The 22,205-nt window shown below is 31.1% G+C and overlaps 4 protein-coding genes across 7 annotated transcripts; 2 read left to right on the forward strand and 2 right to left on the reverse strand.

Moving 5' to 3' along the window:
* Positions 1 to 48: 48 nt before the first annotated feature.
* On the forward strand, positions 49 to 11,191 carry LOC105224000 (CCR4-NOT transcription complex subunit 7). Of its 4 annotated transcripts, none has more exons than XM_011201955.4 (5): positions 50 to 391; positions 849 to 1,315; positions 2,138 to 2,523; positions 2,589 to 3,006; positions 10,045 to 11,191. In XM_011201955.4, the coding sequence occupies exons 3-5, from the start codon at positions 2,162 to 2,164 to the stop codon at positions 10,168 to 10,170; spliced, it is 906 nt and encodes a 301-aa protein (XP_011200257.1). In that variant the 5' UTR covers positions 50 to 391; positions 849 to 1,315; positions 2,138 to 2,161; the 3' UTR covers positions 10,171 to 11,191. The 4 variants fall into 4 exon arrangements, with proteins under 4 accessions (XP_011200255.1, XP_011200257.1, XP_011200256.1 ...); XM_011201954.4 differs by having other exon boundaries at positions 2,159 to 2,523; XM_011201953.4 differs by lacking the exon at positions 849 to 1,315 and having other exon boundaries at positions 49 to 391; positions 2,159 to 2,523.
* On the reverse strand, positions 11,047 to 14,113 carry LOC105224001 (GATOR complex protein NPRL3). The gene is made up of 4 exons (XM_011201956.4): positions 13,863 to 14,113; positions 12,178 to 13,798; positions 11,962 to 12,117; positions 11,047 to 11,762 (listed from the first exon to the last, which is right to left on the reverse strand). The coding sequence occupies exons 1-4, from the start codon at positions 13,954 to 13,956 to the stop codon at positions 11,432 to 11,434; spliced, it is 2,202 nt and encodes a 733-aa protein (XP_011200258.2). The 5' UTR covers positions 13,957 to 14,113; the 3' UTR covers positions 11,047 to 11,431.
* A 184-nt stretch (positions 14,114 to 14,297) lies between these two features.
* Positions 14,298 to 17,005, forward strand: LOC105224002 (transmembrane protein 161B). Its single transcript, XM_011201957.4, has 8 exons — positions 14,298 to 14,462; positions 14,693 to 15,067; positions 15,123 to 15,202; positions 15,262 to 15,477; positions 15,539 to 15,796; positions 15,858 to 16,032; positions 16,097 to 16,447; positions 16,514 to 17,005. Exons 1-8 carry the CDS (start codon positions 14,460 to 14,462, stop codon positions 16,631 to 16,633), a joined length of 1,578 nt encoding a protein of 525 aa, XP_011200259.2. The 5' UTR covers positions 14,298 to 14,459; the 3' UTR covers positions 16,634 to 17,005.
* Positions 17,006 to 17,844: 839 nt separating this feature from the next.
* On the reverse strand, positions 17,845 to 21,951 carry LOC105224004 (membrane-associated protein Hem). Its single transcript, XM_011201958.4, has 3 exons — positions 20,488 to 21,951; positions 19,236 to 20,424; positions 17,845 to 19,169 (listed from the first exon to the last, which is right to left on the reverse strand). The coding sequence occupies exons 1-3, from the start codon at positions 21,665 to 21,667 to the stop codon at positions 18,167 to 18,169; spliced, it is 3,372 nt and encodes a 1,123-aa protein (XP_011200260.2). The 5' UTR covers positions 21,668 to 21,951; the 3' UTR covers positions 17,845 to 18,166.
* Positions 21,952 to 22,205: the final 254 nt, after the last annotated feature.

Raw genomic sequence — 22,205 nt, forward strand, 5'->3', positions numbered from 1 at the left:
ATAGGAGAGAGCGAGAGAAACATATTATACATGTTAAGAAAGGTTATGCTAAACGGGCATGAACTGTGAATTTTATTTGCTGTAGCCGAGAAAAAACGCGAACCTACTATAGCGCACATATTTTCTTTTAATTTTTCGTTTATTTTTACTCAAGAACGGTTAAGAAATTGTTAAATACTTGCCCTTTTAACTAGTGCAAAACTTGCGTTAAGAATTTACTAAAAAAACCATAGGGGAAGGTACATAAGTTTGCTTATAAAAGCGAAAAATAAAGTGGCACAAGAGGAAGCATCGGGCACCGCCATTCGCGGAAGCACCATTCAAGGCAGCAAAAACAAACAATTAAAATTTTGATAAATTCTCTTAAATAAATTAAGGAAATATGAAATGGGTAAGTGTATGCACAAGCTTGCAAATAATTATTAAACACTTTACTATACTTAATATGCATATAGATGAGGGCATTATATAAAAAAGTACGGTGGTGGAATTGGCAAGCCATTTCGAACAAAATTAGTCAATAAAATTTCACATTAATACTATGCATTAACTTTTTAGTATTCAAATGAATTACAGAAAAATCTATAACAGCTTACTTGATTGGCTCGCACCGTGTCTTGGTTGCAGCATTGAACTGTACAGTAACTCGCACACCAGTATTTTGAACTTACACAATTTATGGTCGCTTCAAGATGTTTACTTCTCATGCAAATGCACATATCGATTATTCAAAAAATTCAATGCTACTGCCAAGTATAAAAACACTACCTAGATGTTTATACCGATTATTAACTATATTATATATGTACATATACTATATATAAGTGTGTGTATTAAATCTCTTGCAGGTATACGCCCAGCTAACGCTTCAATCAAGCAAAAGCCAAGTTTAAAAGAAAAATTAATAATCAAGCAAAATCCAATCAAGTAGCCAAACAGATAAGGGCACACAAATTGTGCAAGTGAATGTCGCTTCAAAATTAAAACGATAAAATAAAGTAAACAAACAGCGCTTGCTGGTGATTGGCGCCAAACCGCCCACAACCACCACCACCACTAACTTAAAACGCGATACCAATAACGTTAGAACGAATTATCGTTTTAGATTTATTTTTCGCAAAGTCAGGCGTGCGTACGTTACTTTTATTTGGTAAATTTTAGTGAGGATAAAAGAAGTACTTGGTTACCTATAAACAGAACAGAAAAAAATATACAAACTAAAAGAAGTAAACGCGTAGCAGATTTTTGTAATATACAGTCGGTTTAAAGCAACGTGGCTGAGACAGCAGCAACAGCAAAGCCTACAACAGCTGATGTAAGTAGCGCAAAATTTGTCCCCAAAATAAAGTGGGCTCTTCCAAGTCGCATTCACATACACAAACATATTCGCACGCTTGCTTAAAACAAATTTGTTCGTTGGCTAGCTGTTTTAAACTTGCCTATAAATGTTACTTTTGTTAAATGAAAAAGTTTACTACCCCTAAAACATTAATACACTAAAGTAAAATTGGCAATATAATTGGGTAATCAAAAAAGTTCCAACACATATAAGTGATACATGCTTTTATCATAGACATTATTGTCAAAGTTAAATAGACCACAATTTGGCTTCAATTGTTGTAAATAATTACCCTACTTGTCTAAATCTGTGTCCTTTAAGTTTTGTGGTTAGTTTTTGTCAAATATATTTTATAAAAAGCTTTGTTTTATGAGCCACCATATTTTATTGCAGTATAAAAGTTTTTAATACACGTTTTGAAATTGTTTTATATTTTAATTATTTTTTTTTCATAAATAGCTGCAGTTTGCCTAAAAAATGGTATTCTTGTAATATAACTAAGTAACACATATGTGCATATAAACAAGCTATTTGTGCTTATACCATAATTATGTGTACAATACATACATGCTTTCACGTATATTTAATTGTTTACATCTTATTATTATGCCTAACTAAAGCTTTTTTATTTTTAAAGTTATTTATTTCGTTTTTTTTTATATTTATAATTATTTATTTCGTTTTTTATATTTATAATTATTTATTTTATATTTACAATTATTATTTTGCTTTTGATTTTGTTTTCTTTTGTTTGAAATATGATTTTAACCACACCCTATTGTTTGTGCTAATATATAGCGCCCGAATTTTTACTTTCAGGCAATGCCTTCTGCCATAAGCGGTACCGGACACGGCTCAGGCGCCGTTAGCCATAGCGTGAACATACCAAGCAATGAAGAGTGCGGCATACGTGATGTTTGGAAGCATAATCTTGAGGAGGAATTCCGCACAATACGTAAAGTCGTGCAAAAATATCACTATGTAGCGATGGATACCGAATTTCCCGGCGTTGTAGCGCGTCCCGTTGGCGAATTTCGTTCCACGGCCGATTATCACTATCAACTGTTGCGTTGTAATGTCGATTTGCTGCGCATCATACAACTCGGACTGACATTCATGGATGACGAGGGCAAAACACCGCCCGGTTACTCAACGTGGCAGTTTAATTTTAAATTTAATTTAAGGTTAGTGCAAAATTCGCAATAATATAGCATGATGTATTTATAAAAAAATATTTTACATACCGCAGTGAGGATATGTATGCGCAGGACTCAATAGATCTGCTACAAAACTCCGGCATACAATTCAAAAAGCATGAAGAGGATGGCATTGATCCACTCGACTTTGCCGAATTACTTATGTCCTCCGGTATTGTGCTTGTGGATAACATCAAATGGCTGTGCTTTCATTCTGGCTACGATTTTGGTTATCTACTCAAATTGTTAACGGATCAACATCTACCCGCTGATGAGAGTGAATTTTTCGAATTGTTGCGCATCTATTTCCCCAACATATATGATATTAAATATCTGATGAAATCGTGTAAGAATTTGAAAGGTGGCCTACAAGAGGTGGCCGATCAATTGGAATTGCGACGTGTCGGACCACAACATCAGGCCGGTTCTGATGCGCTGCTAACCGGAATGGCATTCTTCAAAATGCGTGAGGTACATAATGACAATAAGAATTTTATTATTGAACCAACGTCGACATATCTCGACCAAGCGGTCGAGTATAACAACAACAATAACAACGTTATATTTGAAATGAAAACTTAGAAGAAAACAAAACAAAACTAACAAAAAAAGCGAAAGCATAATGAAACGTTAGTATGTAACGTAACGAAACATATATAAATTAATAATAATAACAATACGAGTAACTCATACGAGCACGAGAGGCGTTTTTGAAGAAGTTAGCTGCGTCTAACTAACCTATATAGACAATTATATAATTCCTTAAAGAAAAAGTCAGTGAACATGAGAAAATTCAATTCAACTTTCAAATATCGCGCAAATAATGCATTTTTCAATTAACATGTGCGTTAATGTTTACCACATTTCACTTGAGTCATGTTCTTGTTCTTTTTTTTTTTCTTATTTATTTAATTTTTTTGTTAATTAAAAATAATTCGTGTCGCGCTCAAGCGCGTTACACAAATTTCGACTAACTGCTTTGAAATGCAGTCGGTGCACCAGAAAAGACTGCAATTGCCTACAAATCATTAACATTAACATTTTAACATACACACACTCGCGCATACAAATTATTTATTCCCTCATATGTTCATTGCCCAGATTTTTGCGTTCGAAGAGGCTTCATTATTATTGACTAGATATTGGATTTAATCAGCAATCATTTTATTACATTATCCAATCTTAAATTTTACATTCATCGCCAATTTTGTTTGTGCGAATTTTTTTGTTGTTGTTATATTGTTATCTCTACAAACCAAAAATTCCACTGTGCAAATTTTGTAAACACTTTAACGGCATTATTGTTCTAAATTGTTTACAAAAAATAATTAATTCCTCACGCATTCATTATTGCATTTCATTTAATTCGTTTTTCCGCGCGTTACGTTTCCTAAAATATTCAATTTATAACCTTGAATTATTTTCCATTTTAGGCGTTCCAAAAAAATGCATTAGCGAATTTATAAAAACTATTTTTAGTCATAGGTTGTAGCTTATAAACAATAAAAAGCATAATATTTGCTTTGCTTCTAATTTGTTTACGCTGAATTTGAATTTTCTTTGTGTTATTCAGTCTGCGCTCAGTAAAAGCGCGTTGAGCTTCTTACTTGAAGAATTGAATTTTCGTATTAGATTATTTAAAGCAGAAGCTGCTGGTCTTAGTTTCGTTTTCTTTAAAAAATTACAAAGATTTTTTTTTAATTTTTTGTTTTTACAAAATTATAAATTGCACTTATAATTTGAATTGAATTTTTTAAGACTTTCTTTATTAATAAAAAGTTTTATTTTAATTTTTTTTTTGTTTTCAATAAAAAAATTTGTATTTTTTTTATTTAATTTTTTTTTGTAATTATTTTTTTTTAATTTAATTTTTTTTTTGTAATTATTTTTTTTTTTAATTTAATTTTTTTTTTTCATTTTTTTATTTAATTTTTTTTTGTAATTAATTTTTATTTTTTTTTGGATTTTAGTTTTTTTGTAATGATTTTTTATTAATTTAATTTTTTTGTAATTAATTTTATTTTTTTTTTTTGGATTTTAATTTTTTTGTATAATAATTAAATTTTTTTATCTTAAATTGTAAAGCTAAGTGATTTTAATTTGATTTTTCTTTTGCTTAAAATTCATCGTTGTTATAATAAAAAGAATAATGTTGCAACATTAGCTTCTGAACAAACAAAATTAACAAAAAATTCTTTCACTTGCGTAAAACTTAACTGCAATTATTGTCAGCAGCCTCTATTAAACTTTTCAAAATTTGTTAAAAAAATGTCTTAAAGCATCCAATGAAATGATTTATTAGCATAACAATAAATCTCGCATTCATTTCTCTTATTTATTAATTTTCTTTACAAAAAACTCTTAATTTAAGATTATTATTTATTTATTTTTTCATTAAAAAATCATTCAATGAGATATTATTTCATTAGCGCATTTGAATAAATCTTGAATTTATTTCTGTTATTTATTGCTTTTTTTTTAACAAAAACAATATTCACTTTCTACAAACACTTGTGCTGAAAAGATGAAAATGTTTTTACATTTTTTATACAAATTAAAAAACCCTGTTGAAATTTTTTATAATTTTTTTTCAAAATTTTTTTTTCAAATTTTTTTTTTTCAAAAATTTTTTTTTTCAAAATTTTTTTTTTCAATTTTTTTTTTTTTTTTTTTCAAAATTCCATAGTTTACGCTCATAAAAAGATAAGCGAAATTATTTGTTTTTACATTTTTCTTGATAAAAATTAATCCTTATGTTTTTTTTTATATTATACTTTTTTTCATCTATTATTATATTTTTTTTTTTCAAATTCCAAAATTCCATAACTAACCGCCATAACGTCATCATGTACTTTTTGGCCACTTAAATATAATTTTTTTTTTAATTTATTGCAATCTCTGCACTCGAACTTTTGATATTTATTTGGAATTTATGAATTAGCATTTTCCAAATGAAACAGTATTGTTTTTAGCCAATATGAATTATTTAAAAAAAAAAAAAAACATTTTTTTTTTTAATTTAAGTTTTCTACAAATTTGTTTTGTTTTCTCATTTTTTATTGCTAACTAATAGTAACTTACTCTAATTTTTTATTATATACACTCGTTGAATTGAATTTTTGATTTAAAAATATGCAAAAAAAAAATTTAATATTAAATTGGAAAAATTATTTTGTTATTGTTGTTATTAAAAAATGCGAAATAAAAGCAAACTATCAATTTGAGTTTTCATTTCTTGGAGCAAAACCAAACGAAAAGCGTGGAAACTGTAAAGTAAGCAATTGTTTTTGTGTATAGCGTTACTATATGTCTACATATATACAATATATATATGTATAAGTCAAGTTGCTAATGGGTTTAGTGGAACGCAAACTATAACCGAGCGGTTGCAAATAACTGCGCTAAGATCATACAGTTAAACTTTGCAGAAATTTTTGTATTGCGGTATGCCTAGAGTAGGGTAGATGCTTAAAAACAGAAATTTAAAAAAAAAAAATTTTTGAAATTTTAAGTAGAAAAAAATCATAACACAAGCTTATATTTTTGTGTGCTTTGCGCAGTTTCAGTTTTATAATATTTTGTATAGTGGAAAATTATTTAAAAAAAATATAAATTTAAAATTATAAAAAAAAAATGTTTTAAATTGCAATTATTTAAAAAAAATTATAAATTTAAAATTATAATTTTTTTTTTTAATATTTTTTTTTTAATACTTTTTTTTAATATTTTTTTTTTTTAAATTTATTTTCAATGAAAAATCAGTAATTAATTTTGAACACTAATTAAGTTTTTTTTTTTTTGTTTTGTAATTTAATAGTGATTATCGCATTGCTTTTGATTTTTTTCGACTAAAAACACAATACATACATACATACAAAGCTTGACGCAATGAAGCGTTTACATTTGGATTGTGCTAAAGAAATGAAAATTTAATATGCAAAATTAGTATTTAAGTATTAATTTAAAATATTTTGTAAAGTATTTTCATGAAATTCGGGAAAAGAAAGGTATTTTTTTAATTCTATTAGCGTTTTAGCTCCAAATTATAAAAAAAGGAGTAAAAATTGTTACATATACGAAATTATATCAGTATAAATTAAAAAAAAAAATAAGTATAATAATTTAATATGCAAAAATAAATATTAAAATATATAATTCAAATAAATCCAAAAATGAAAAAACTGAAAAAAATATAAAATGTTATCATAGTTTAGAAAATGTTTACTACCGGGCACTCTGGAATTAGTTCGAATATCGAAGTTAATATTTGAGCGAAAATTTAACACTATTTGCAATTTTAAATATTTTTTTATTTAGTAGAAATTTTTATTTTGCAAAGCTACAATATAGTAAAATGTGTTATCATTGTTAAGCAAGCAAGGATATTATCTGGGAAAATAGAGAAAATTCTACATATATTTTTTTATTTTTTAATTCTAGTTTTTTAATTTTTTATTTCTATTTTTTAATTCTTTATTTAATTTTTTTTAAATTTTTTATTTCTAATTTTTTCAACTTTTTATGTCCATTTATTTTTTTTATTTTTATATCCTTTTTAAAATTTTTTATTTATATTTTTTTTAGTTTTTTATTTCCTTTTTTTAATTTTTTATTTACATTTTTTTAATTTTTTATTTCTATTTTTTTTTTAACTTTTTCTGTCCATTTATTTTTTTATTTCTTTTTTTTTTAATTTTTTATTTCCTATTTTTCAACTTTTTATGTCGATTAATTTTTCATTTCCCTTTTTTAATATTTTTTTTTTCATTTTTTATTTATATTTTTTAAGTTTTTTTAACTTTTTTTCTTTATTTTTTGTTTTTACTTTTTTTTATTTGATTTTTTTTTATTTTTCTTCTTGTGTTTTTATTGTTTTATTTTTTCTTTTTTGTATTTTTTAATTTTATTTCTTTATTTGTATTTTTTTATGTGTCTTTTCATATTATTTTAATTTTTTATTCCTTTTTTTTATTTTTATTTCTCTTTTTAAATATTATTATTTTTCTTTTTTTTCAATATTTTTCTTCGTATTTTTTATTTGTTTCTTTAATTTTTTTTTATTTTTTATTATTATTAGTTAATTTTACTTACATGAGTTGGAAAAAATTAAAAATATAGTTCAATTATTTCTGTATAACACATTAGCAAAGTACTGAAAAAATAAAAATCATTAAGAGCAATTGAAATGCGTCAAAACTATATCTAAATTACAAAAAATTAAAAAAAAATAAACTAAATCAAAACCATGAATTTATAAAAGTCTATCTTTACTAGAACTTAACCAATATTAAAACTATTTTTATTTTCTAATCTCTTGAAGAATCTAAAAAGCCATTTTAACCCGTTTAGATCTGGCATAAAATACCATTCGCTAAATAATTACTACATTTACGTCTACACTTAGAAAAAATAGGTTTTCGAAAAAAAATTCACTCAAATATTATATTTATAAGCATTTGCACTTAGTAAATAAATACATATATAGCTTTAATTATTTTAGAAAAATATTTAAAAAATAATAATTTATTAACTAAATAAATGTTTGACATAAAAAGTGTGTATGTCCAGATTTCTTGAGTAAACTATTAATTATTTTGTGTTTAGAAATTGTAATTTAGTTCGATTTTTTTTTAAACTTTTTTAACTTTGATTTTTTTTTATTTTCTTTCTTAATTTTTTTATTTCGTATTTTGTCTACTATTCCTTTAATTTTTTTTCTTTATATTTGTATTATTTTTTATTTTTTTTTATTATTTTATAACATTTATTTTTTATAATTTGTATTTTAGTTTGAAATTGTATTTTTTATTTTTCTTGAATTTATTTTTTAATTTTTTTAATTGTAACTTTTTAATATTTTTTAATTCGTATTTTCGCTCTTTTTATAATTTTTTGTTTTTTTATCCTTTAAAATTGTTTCCCAATATTTTGTTACTTTTCTTTTAATTATCTGTATTTTTAAATTCTATTTTTTCCTTTTTAATTTTTTTTAATTGTATTTTTTCCTTTTAATTTTTTTAATTGTATTTTTTTCTTTTTAATTTTTTAATTGTATTTTTTTTTTAATTATTTTTTTCTTTTTAATTTTTTTTAATTGTTTTTTTTTCTTTTTAATTGTATTTTTTTCCTTTTAATTTTTTTAATTGTATTTTTTTCTTTTTAATTATTTTTTTAATTGTATTTTTTTCTTTTAAATTTTTTTTAATTGTATTTTTTTCCTTTTAATTTTTTTAATTGTATTTTTTTTTTATTATATTTTTCTTTTTAATTTTTTTAATTGTATTTTTTTCCTTTTAATTTTTTTTAATTGTATTTTTTTCTTTTTAATTTTTGTATATTTTTGAAACTTTTTTAATTTTATAGTTTTTAAATTTGTATTTTTGTTTTAATTTGTACTTTATTTTTTTTTAAATTTCCAATCATATTTTAAATTGTATTTATTTATTTTGGATTTTTTATTTTTTAATGTATTTTTTAATTTTTCAAGTTGTACTTTTTTAATAATATTGCTCTGACATTATCTTTAATTTATATTTTTAAGCTTTATTTTTTAATTTGTTTTGTTTTTTTTTTTACTTTTCTTTTGTTTTTTTTTTTACTTTTCTTTTAACTTTATTTCTTTCCTACTTTTATCATATTTTTTTGTTTTTAATTTACATTTTTTTCTTTTTAATTTGTATTTATTTTTACAATTTACATCTTTTTTCATTATTTAATTTGTTCTTATTTTTAATGTCATTTCCATTTTGTTTCCTTTTTACATTTTTACGTTTCTTTCTTTTTTTTATTTATACATTTTTCCTCTAATTATATATTTTTAATTGTGTGTTTTTAATTTATAATTGTTTAATTATTTTTAATTATCCTAAAGCAATGTTTTATATATAAACATAAATTTTTTTGTTTTTTTTTTTTGTTCCTGAGCGTGTTAAGCTTTATTGTGAAAATTCATTCAAAATTTTTTTTTTAAGTAAATTCAAATTCACGGCTTAATTAAAAATATTGTTTATTTTTTTACTTTCAAGTATTCTTAAATGTGTTTTTTTTTTGTTTCTTAAGCGTTTGTTTTCTTAAGTGTGTTTTTTTTGTTGTAAATTTCAATTTGTTTAGCATCTATTTAAATATAAAAAACAATAACTAATTTATTCTAATAACATAATTAGTTTTTTAAGTGTATTTTTTTCGAGTGTGCTTAATATTTTAAACTTGTTACTATAGTTTGCATTAAAAATTAATGTTTTTACCATATTTTTATTGCTTTAATTATTTTTTGCTTTCACTCTTTTCCTTATTATTCAAGCTGTTAATTAATAACAACTTACAACTATTTTTATAAATTTTTCTTCACTATTATAGCAAACATCATTACCACATAGCTATATGTTATATTACAATTTATTTCTTAGATATTATTATATAATTTAATGTAAAGAATACTCATTTTACCTTCCCTGCCTGCTGCTGAAAACACACTCTTCATGTTTTTCTTTTATTTTCTCCAACTTGCAGATGTTCTTCGAGGACAATATCGACAATGCTAAATATTGTGGCCATCTCTATGGACTCGGCACATCCTTCATCGTAAATGGCACGAATTTCCACGAGAACAACGGCGACAACAACAATGCAACGTGATTCGTTTTTATTGAACGCACGGCGAATACGGCGATTAACTAATTGTGGGGAGTTGGAAATGTCGCGCAGTTCTGAAGATGATACTTTTTGTATTTGTGGGGGAAAAATTTTCAAAAAACAACAACAACAGCAACAAAAAACTGACTGTTTAGGAAAGTAAAGACGTTGCAGCAAATGGGTTAATTTTAAGCAGAAACAAACGCAAATGGCATAAGAACAATTTGTAAACAAGGAGGGCGAACCAACAAGCAAACACATGCAGATGTATAAGCGCAGTTAAAATTAATAATTTTTCAAAACTAAACATGCAAGAGAAACACATACCGCAAAACTTTTCATGCAAAATAATATTAAAAAAGTAGAAACGCAAACACTTGACAGCAAAAATATAAATAAAAATCTTAGAAAATAGCAATTATTTATTTAAAAACATATCTATGTGCTAACTACTGTTAATATTTATACGAAATTGGCAATTTTTAGTACACACACAACACAATCACATACACACACATACACTATATTATGTAATACGTAATTAAATGTGCAACAATAGTAAACGTAATAATATTTTTTAACGCAAACCGCTACAATTTCTATCATTATTAACTAAAAAGAATACAACAATAACAATTGCAATCGTTAATTATTATATCTGATTGATTGTTTTGCTGATAAATAATTAAAGATATATAAATATATATGTATAAATATTATATGTGTATGTAAGTTAGAAATTTTAAGCTACACTTAAACTTAAAACTCTAATTGTATGTTAACATAATTTAAACAAATGAAAGTTAAAGAAAAAACCAAACGTACGTAGCAATATATATACTCCACTGTAAACGTTGTGTCGTCCCTTCCTTGTAAGTGAAAATAAAAAAAAACAAAAATTAATTAAAATTTAACACTTGTATTGTAGTAGAAAAAATAACAATTATACAACATAAAAAAAAAAACAATGGAAGAAACCGCTAGTTTTAATAAGCAGAAAAAATAAAGATCAAAAAAAAATTAATGATTGTAGTATTTCACTTTATACACATTACAAGCTAAGAAAAAATATGACAAACATTAGGCTTAAATCTAAACTTGTAGCACGTAACTGTATATACACAAAAATACGCGTGTTGCGCTCAGGAATGCTTCGCACTTTTGCAAACAATTAAGGCACTTTTAGCACACACGGCTTGACGGTACACTAGCGCCTCCACACAGCGCTTTCACAAATCATTTTAAATTTTTTGTTTTGCTTGCTTCACTTATTATTGTACATTGATGCAATGGCAGGGTCCTCAGTCTCATATATGATTAGCACATCACGAAATTTATCCAATAACTGTAAAAGTTCAGCTGGACGTAAGCTTTGAAAGTACATAATCTCTTCGAGGTGATGTTCACTCTTAAAATAACCCGCCTGATAGAGTTTCACCAGCAACGAGAGATCATCGATGTTCGTTGAGGCGGGTATACGACGTATGGCTGCACGATCGGCATCATTGAAAACCGATAGTAGCTCTTTAATGCGTTCCTCATCTTCGATGGAGGCAATACTGTCACAATTCTCTGTGCTTATGGAGGCAGTCATGCTGTGCGTATATGTAAATAAATATATTATGTGAAATATTAAAAAAAGAAAATAAAAATATAAAAATAAAATAAAAATATAATAATAAAAAAAAAATAAAAAAATAAAAATACAAAATAAAAATAAAAAAAATTAAATATAAAAATAAAATAAAAAAAATAAAATTAAATTAAAAAAGTAAAAATCAGCACGATACTCACCTATAATTTGACTTGTGACTAGAGGATGGTTGTGCGACAATATTATCGGATGCTGTTGAACAGCCGCCCGAGTAGCGATCTTCGGTAATCGAGCGATGACTAGTATGCGGCACTGGCAGTGGTTGGCTGGCGCAGGAGAGCAAGGAGCCGGCATTGCTGTGTTAAATATTACAAAATTAGTAAATAATATGAACATTTTACTGATGTAACACTTACAGCTCGTCGTCGCTCACATTCATGCTACGACTCAATGGTGATATCAACAGTTCACCCGTAGCGCCCACACCAATTGAACTGTGCGTGGTGGTGCCCTCTTGTAAATCCATTAGCGATGACTTGTGTTCATTAACGCCATCACTACAGGCCGAATAATCGCTGCCCGCCACGTTCATAGTACTCACGCCGCCATAGAAATCGTCTAAGTCACTCGGCATAAATTGTACATATGTATGCAGCTGCATTAGTAAGTGATGTTGCAACATCCAGACCACCATTTGTGCGAGCATACCCTGACGCGCAGACTGCTGCAGTGGTGTGGTGAGGTGACCAATGGATGTAGGCAACGAAAAGTGTGCGATAGCATCGAAGAGTGACATGCCAGCAAAACGCGCTGAGAATTTCTCGACCAAATGCGATTTTGTATGTAGTGGCGCATCGGGCGCAATAACATAAACATTTGTTTCGCAAAGCGGATAGATAATGGTGGCTTTACCCCAATAAACCAAATGTGAAACCATTTTGTAAACATGCTCAATACTCATGTCCGCTTCAGAGGCAAGCATTTGTAAACTCATTAGCGGTGTGTAGATCTCTACAAGTTGTAGCAGCATGCGCGCAGCACGCGGTGGCACACAGTCGAGCAGTTCTGCATAGTCCACTAGCAACATGCCGTGGTAGGGTTTTAACGAACTCAAACAACGATCTATAACCTCAGGATCTACCATGCTACCTTTTTTGTGCAGCTGATGCGCTTTTTGCGGCAAACAAAAACTTACTGTTAAGTATTGATTTAACGTTGTATTCAGTAAGCCGGTAGTGCATAGATCATGATAGATTGATTTGAGCGCTTGCGCCAAAGTACAACGTTCCGTGATGGCGTCAAATGTGCGCTCCAAAGGTTGCTGCTGTGAGGAGAGTTCATCATGTGTTCGTGCCATAAGCATTGTCTCCTCGGTGCAGTAACTGGCACGTTGTTCTTCGAAACGTAGCGCTAAACCGAGTCGCTTGCTTAGTTCGTAATAGCATTTCACTATGGAATAACTGGCCTGCGCATGCAAGGCGAACACAATATTTATAAGCATTTGTTGTGGTTGAGACTTTGGCTGTGGCAATGATGATGCTGTTGCAGTACCGATAGTAGCGCTTGTAGTCGTCGTTGGCGCTGCAAGTGGTAAAGATGTGTTGGAGGTATTTGAGGCATTACTTGTATTGCCCGCACTGTTGCGATGTTCATTGCGCGGTATTAATGTTGGATGTGACACGAAACGCACATCATTCACTTTTAATTCTAGTTTTTGATTGCACAATTGCTGTTTTACCGCAAATAGCGTTGAGAGCACTTCATCGGTAAAGCCTTCCAATTGACCTTTGGGCACTGTATTGCAGCAACTATTGTAAACACCAAACACATTAGCAGGTGCAGTATTTGGTGGTGGCGCCGTTTGCAATAGTTCATCGCTGCTACTAATGGCGTATGGATTGCGTTTTCTACTGGTATCGGAAGAAACTTGTGACACCAGCGATGTCGTTGAACTGCTCATCGCTACATCAACCAGCGGTGGATTGTTCAGTACCGGCGCAGAAGCCGCCAAGGGCATACTATGCAACGGTGTCTTATCTATATAAAACAAAAAAATTATTGTGGGTGTGAATGAGTTGACAATTTTTTGCCAGCTATTTACCTTTGTACACATTTTCATAGGGATAACGAAATAAGAGACGGTCTCCTTTGCTGTCCATATAGACGAGCAACACTGCTATTGGATTTACTTCCATTTACTTTAATTTTTAGGAGAAAGTTAAATTAAATTTCAATTGCGATTTCTTATAAGCTAGGAAACAGCTGTATTGATTGACTGCATTGCTGATAAGAAATGCTACTTCTTTCGTTTCCAGGCAACCATATTCACAATGCATTTCAAAGCAAATATTAAAAAAACTTATTTTCGAAATAAACGTTAATTTAAGAAAAAATATTAGTAATAAAATAAACAAATGCTATTTAACCGAAGTCAGAAAAACAATATTAATAAAGCATAATATTTAACGCAGCAAAAAAAAAATCGGGCTGAGTGTTATTTTGAATTAACAACATTGTTCACAGCTGTCATTGTTTTATTTTTGTGTCATATTTCCCGGCCGAAGAAATAGTTACTCCAATATTTTTTTATCATAGTACTCGTTAAGTAGCACAGTTTCCGCTTTTAATTAACACATTAATTATGTATTAATTAGTGAGTGTAACATTTAAGATTTAGCCACAGGAAACAGTGTAGAAAATGGTGTGTAAAAATATATGGAAATTTTATTTCATAGTTGAAGTATATATAGATTTCAAATTGTCACTTAACTAAGTGGAGCGCACATTTTTTCGCAATATGCAAGAAATATTTATGAAAATGATGCCAAAAATAGATTGATAGCGCACTAGTGTTGCTAGCGTACTTTCTTGGGCTGCACTTAAGTAACAACGACCTGCTCTATACACTCTCTCTATAATTATATTTTCCAGGCAGTGCTCGGTGCACAATTGGTGATTACACTTTTAACGTTGAGTGTTATACAAAAGATTAGTCCACATTTTTCCTTTGCCAAATGGTTATTATGCGCGACAGGGCTTTATAGATATTTACATCCTTCGGACGATGAGCTCCGTACGTTAGCTGGTGTGCCTAAGGAGAAGCATACGAAAGGTGGCGGCAAAGGTAATAAGGGATATGAAGCACGAAATGGCGCAGGACAATTTCATATACCACGTAACTTAGAAGTGCAACTTGAGACAACACCAGTGGTGGCACGCGATGTTGTGCATCTCAGATATTACACCGAATACCAGTGGTTGGTCGATTTTAGCGTTTATGCAGCGGTTGTGTATATTTTATCAGAGGTATTGGAAAAAAAAATATTTTTTTCAGCATGCTAAATCAATTGTTTTTCTGCAGGTCTATCACTACTACTTTCCGCTGAAAAATGAGTTCAACCTAAGCATGATTTGGTGCCTGTTGGTGATCTTCTTTTCGCTGTAAGTATTTTTTGTTTTTAATATTTATTCTTTTATAATAAGACTTATACGTTGCTTAGCAAATTACTCTCATCGCTTACATGGTTGTATTTTCAAAATGAAGAGTCGATCGGTGAACGTTCCATGGTCATAGTCGCCTGCTTAGTTTATCTTCTAATCGCTATGATTGTGCTCATCATAGATGAACGCCACCTTGAGACGGGGCTGGAACACGCATACAGTAGCTTTAACGCAAGCGCTTCAGAGTTCCTTACGGCACAGGGTTTGCCTTCATCGTGAGTTATTTCTTTTAATTATATATAAAAAAAATTTTGTATCAGTATGCTATATTTGTAGTGGGCCCGCATCCAAGCTGATTGTGAAACTCTGCATGGCAGTTTGTTGTGGCCTTTTAGGTGCAATCTTCACCTTCCCAGGTTTACGTATGGCAAAAATGCATTGGGACTCTTTGAAATACTGCAGCGGGCGCAAAACTTTGCAACTGCTGCTCAACATTAGTTTTATCTTGCCTTTCCTGCTGATAATACTCTGGATCCGACCGATAAGCAGAGAGTATCTGACTGAGCGTGTATTCGAGGGCATGCAGAAACCATTGTATGTTTAAAAAATCATAAGTGTTACATATTAAGTTGTCTTTTTCAAATATTTTTTTTAGGCTGTCAGTGGAGGCGTTTGAAACAATGCGCCTGATTATTGTCGTTTTAGTAGTTTTACTACGTTTTGCCTTAATACCCATCTATTTGCAATCTTATTTAAATCTGGCGCATGACAAAATTGTCGATTTACGCAAAGAAGCCGGTCGCATTACAAATGTGGAGTATCAGAAGAAGGTATAAATGTGCAAAAATAAATTGAATTACTGTTATTAATTACTAATTTGCCATTCTATCACAGATTTCCTCCATATTCTACTACCTCTGCGTGGTCACATTGCAATTCGCCGCACCGCTTTTGCTCTGCTTATATCTCACATTGATGTACAAAAGCTTAGGTGAATTCACTTGGGCTGGCATACTGAAAAGCAGCAACAGCAGCAGCATTTGCACAGATATGTGTCCGTTAAGTGAGGCGCCTTTGGTCATTGATGAAGTGGAGTTGGCAAGTACGACAGCTTTGCCACCAGTTGCCACAACAATAATGAGCAGCATGCCGCCGTCCGATAGTGGTGAACATATTCAGGGCGAAGATTTCAATATTTTAGAATCTGCAAATGCTATACATGCGCAATGGATCAGTTTAAAAAATGTATGCAAATATGTCATGTGATATTTTTTTGTGCAATTATCTCATGCGATATTTTTTTCAACACAGGTTTTCAACGCCGACGTGTATAAAGGTTTTCTGGGCTTTGCCAGTTGGTGGAGTTATTTTACACTTTTCACCTCCTCAGCTTTGGGTATTGTGTACCAATCATATTTTAGCAAAACGTGAAGCTGCATTTGGTTGTCAGTCAAAAATACATATTTACATGGTGTGGCATTTTTTCGAATTTGTTATAATTTTGAATTTTTTTAGCATATTAGGGCATTTGTGTGCGCTTTTAGCAAATTTTTTCAAATCGTTTATAATTTTGAAATTGCTTTTGTAACATATTATGTCACATATTTTATTTTTACGTTTAAACTTAAACTATTTCACCGACATACATGCATACATATGTACGTTCACACCAAACTAATAAGCCATAAATAGTTTAATTTTTTTTAGTTTTAAGCTTCAAGTATTTTGTTTTATGCGTGTTTGATAATTTTTGTTTATTAAAAGTTGGCAATAAAAAACATTTAAAACAAAAATAGTAAAATTGGTTGTCTTATGCTGTGTAACAGCCACAAAAATTTTTAATGGAAATGTATTAGACCCTATAAAAATAATGTATAAATGATCAGCGTGATGAGTTGAGTCGATTTAACCATTCCCGTCTATCCATCTGAAGACCAAAATAAAGTTCTTGTATGGAAAATTTTTTTCTTTGACAAGATATCCTCATGAAATTTGGCAGGGATCATTGTCCAAGACAGTGATACAATATACAAACAAATTGTGCAGATCGGACCACTGTATCATATAGCTGTCATACAAATTGAACGTTCAAAATCAAGTTCTTGTATGGTGATACAATATACAAACAAATTGTGCAGATCGGACCACTGTATCATATAGCTGTCATACAAATTGAACGTTCAAAATCAAGTTCTTGTATGGAAAACTTTTTTCTTTGACAAGATATCCTCATGAAATTTGGCAGGGATCATTGTCCAAGACAGTGATACAATATACAAACAAATTGTGCAGATCGGACCACTGTATCATATAGCTGTCATACAAATTGAACGTTCAAAATCAAGTTCTTGTATGGACAACTTTTTTGTTTGAGAATATATTTTCATGAAATTTGGCAGGGATTATTGTTTAGGGCCATTGTACAATGTCCGAACAAATTGTGCAGATCGGACCACTGTATCATATAGCTGCCCTATAAACTCAACAATAAAATGAAGTTTTTGTATGGAATTTTTTTTTTATTTGTGAAGGATATTATAGCCTCGGTGCAAACGAAGTTAACGTTCCTTGCTTGTTGAGGTTAGTAAAAATTCAAAATTCGCCACAAATGTATGACAACGCGATTAAAATTTTTTTTTTAATAAAAAACCGTTTCTACGAAAGTTTTAATACTTTATTTTAGTATGTTCATATAGATAAAGATAGTTATAAATAAGCTGGAAATAATGTCTATACTGCTAACATATATTTTTTTCATTATATATAATTATGTTGTATAATGTATTCTATAATTACATATAAATGCAGAAATAGAATGTAGAGTGGACAGCAAAAGACATATAGTAAATACTTTTCAAGTCACTTGCAAGTATTGTGCAATCATAAACTGCTTAAATTACTAATCCAACATTAACGCCAAATCTTTAAACTTACTTATATTCGTTCGTGACACTTTTGTGACGCTTAAAGTCCCAACATTTGTTCCTGCTTGTAGACCGCATGATATGCATTGCGTATGAGCACATATGGGAAACAAGATTCCAGCAGATCCATCGTGAGGAAAGGCGATTGTTTTACAATCTCGTCCAAGAGCAAATACACCGATTCGCGATTGCGTGTCGCCTCCTTGTCCGATTCCTGACCCAAACGCAATAGCGAAGAGCTCGCCAATGCCAAGAACTCTTTCATGCGATCCTCGATGTCGTTCTCACCACAAATGGTGAATAGCGCGCCGAATATATTATTGATCGCCACTGCCATGCAGTGTGTATTATTCGAATGCCCGTCGATGGAGGCGCGATAGAATGACGTTTCGTTGCGCGCCAATTTCGGTATAGAGACAGCAACGAAAACCATCAGTAAGCATGACACTAAATGTTCGCCTTCATCGAAGTCGGGTTTTTTCGATTTCAAAGTGCTGGTTAGCGTCGGATCGACTTTACACGGCAAGCCAGCGGCCGAGGCCATTTCGGAAGCGACGCGTATTTGATCGCCACCCGGCAAATGCTCTTGGAAATCACGCACTGAACTAAGTAAGAATGGTATACGCTTCTCAAGCACATCGACGAGCGCTTCATGTACCAAATTACGGAAGCAAAGTATCACACCAATGAGCGTCATGCGTTGCAGTACGCTGTCGACATCGTGTAAACGTTTGAATTGTTCTTTCATTACCTCGGGTTTATCGAAACTTGTGCGTAGCAATATGAGCACATCCTTGTTGGAGGCAACATGTTGTTTGAGCTCTTGCACTTGATTGGAAATGTGCCACATGAGTGTTTCATTTAGCGATTTTATGCCGTAGGGACCGACAAGTTCGGCCAATGAACGCAATTCGTTGAGGTCGGAGAATTCTTGTGGGTTAAAAGGCACCCAACCTTCGGGCGATATGGGCACAAATGCTTTCTGATTCATGGAGAAGACTATATTGCCGGAGGAGACACGACGCACCAGTACCTCACTGTACCTGTAGAGTAGAAACGTAAAAAAAAATTAATTTTAAATGTTTTTAATGAAAAAAATATATATGTACCATGTATTATATAATGCCGCTATGGTCTTCTCGCCATGCGAGTCTAAATTCTGCGTTTGCTGCAAAAGACAGTTGTTGAATACACGCGTTATGTCGATATGCACATAATTCTCCACGGTCTGTAGCACATTCATGTATGCGCGCACAGTGGCTAACAGTTCCGATGGTTTTGCAATTTCCATGGTCTCCTGATTGAACATGACCATACCGACGAGATCTCTCGAGAAACGATGCTCCAAATTCTGACAAAGATATTCGCGCGGTGCAAAAGCAAATTCCCACACATTCACCGTCGGACAGTAATTGATGGCAAAGCACAGCTCGGTCAGTGCCATATGCAATTTATCCATTGTGGTCAAGTCTTCGCGTGTTTTGCGATACGACTCATCACCCGGTTTACGTATATCGTCAAATTGCTTTTTGGCTTTGTCCTTCTTTTTGCGCGCTGATTGCACTGACAGTATTTTGGCACAGTGTTTCGGCAACAGCGCATCGGCCATTGTGCATTGCTCATCACATATGGTTGTTATAATATTCTTGGCTTCCTTAGCCATCTCTTCCAAGAAGATGTTAACTACACTAAGCGAACGCTCGCGAATGTGATGACGCTCTTCAGGGCACATTTCATGCGTACAATTCTGGAAGTGACTGCAAATCAAGGGAAATGCAATAATGTAACGATTTTGTGCCGGAAATTCCAAACACATATGGAATTGATCGTCAAACATTTTATTGTAGAAACAGAAGATACTTAGATCAGAGGTTTCAACGAGTATCTCGTCTAAGTTATCCACAACACGTGTGTGGAAAACCATAGAGTCTAGCAAACGTGCCAATTCGACATTTTCCGTTATGCGAAGCGCGGCTTTACTGACGCTCATGTAAGTTTGCAAGCGAAACCAATCCAGCCGAAAGGCACGAAAATCAAATAATTCATTGTCCTCCACTTGTTTCACTGTCAAACTTGAAGCGGTGTTATACAGCGAAGACAATATGACACTTTCATCCTCCGGACAAACTTGCAAACTCTGCATGCGTATATTGAGATCGATTGAGTCGAACCCGGAGAGATATTGCACATAATAGCGTTGCATAACTTGACTGTATTTACGCACCAGAGCGCGCAATTCCTCCATATGAAAGAGTAATTCTGGCAATTGACGATCAACAAGGTCCTCATTGGATTTACCTGCATTAACAAGTTGTTAAAAAATTAGTAAGAAAATATTTTTGTAATCTAAAACGAAAGTACCTTTATTCTTCGTCACTGGCGGATTATCATTGTGCCGCAATAGCCACAGTATTTCATCGCGCGCCAAGCATAAACCAATAAATATGAAAATTGCCTTTGGTCCCAACAAGCCGGGCTGATCAGTCATTATAAGCGCCAGCTCTTTCAAGGCGGTACGCAAAAACTTACGTCGTTCACGATGCATCAGCGCTGCTTTCTGTGTTGCCACAGCATATGCTTCTTTTACTTCACCAATGCGTTTGCTATAACCTTTGATGCCGTCGAAGGTGCTCTGTATGTATTGATGTATTTGCAATACTTCATCACGAAACAATGCAATTACCCAACTCGATTCTAAAGCAGATATCCAAATTTTATTTACTTCCTGATACTGTCCGAGCATTTGATGATTCAGCAACAGGCCAAAAATTATCCAACGATCCATCGCTTCAAGTGAAACATATTCGCAGGACATTGTGTCGGTGCGCACAGCTTTTAGCAATATTGCTGGATTACCCACTAAACTGAGTTTTTGCATTTCACGCCACTTATCAGCAGGCAAATTTCTTAATGGGTAAATAGCGATAAGCGAACGCAGTGCATTGGTTAGCAAGCGCTGATGCGGTATGAACTCTTCCGATAAACGTTTCAACGGCACTTCATAATCTAATATCATTTGTCCCAGACGTGGAAAACCCGAATCTGCTTGATTATTCTGCAGTTCGTAGGCTGCATTATAGAGTCCCAAAACAGCTTTGCGATCATCAACGCGTGACAGCAGTATCATTAATGAAACATATGTAACTACTAAATCCAAATAATGTTTTGTCAACTCAAAATTCTGTGTAATATCCAAATGTATCTGGCAGGCATCCATTGTGGTGAGCAATTCGCAGACATTATCTTTAAAATCTAACAAATCAACAAAAGTGTGATAATACAGTGAAAGCGATTTAATAATCTCCGCTTTTATATTCACTATTGCATTTAAACCCTTTACATCGATGTTGGGGAAACGTTTGACAATGAATTTAATAGATGACTCAAGCGATTTGTCTGATAGGAAACCTGGTTTGGATTTTGTATCGCCGCAAGCTTTTTTGATATTATATATACGCGTTAATATACCCAGACCACGATCGTTGAGTATCACCAGCTTTTCAGCTATTTTCTGTTGATTTGGAAAAATTGGGCGTGCCATTGTGGCGGTCTGCTCTGCTTTTCCAATTTGCTATTGCAACAATTCAATAAGCGCGACCGCCGCACCTACACTTCACTATACTGCACTTGCTGTAGTCGTCTTTTGTAGTATTGGAATGTATTTTAAATGAAAACTTCACGTGATTATTATTTCGAATAATGTTTTAAACACTTTGTACCTAATTAATTTTGATTACAAACATTTTTTAATAGGAAATTTGTAAAATTTTCAGCAAAACCAATTCTTTCGTGTATCACTTCCTATTTATAATTTTTCTTTACTCATGTATTCGTTGATAATTGCCTGAACGCAGGGTTGCATTGAAATAAATGATAAAATTTCTGTGATTTACATTTAGGGTGCGCTGTATTTTAATTAAAAATTATAAAAAAAAATATTTTAAAATTAAAAAAAAAATTATAAAATTAATATTTAACATGGAAATGGAATTTGGGAATGGTAATGATATATGGGATTGAAAAGATATAACATTTTATGAAGTACTCCAATCCACTGAGAATTGGAGGAAAAATAAACT

The sequence above is a fragment of the Bactrocera dorsalis genome, chromosome 5 (genome assembly GCF_023373825.1).
Source record: "Bactrocera dorsalis isolate Fly_Bdor chromosome 5, ASM2337382v1, whole genome shotgun sequence".
NCBI lineage: Eukaryota > Metazoa > Arthropoda > Insecta > Diptera > Tephritidae > Bactrocera > Bactrocera dorsalis.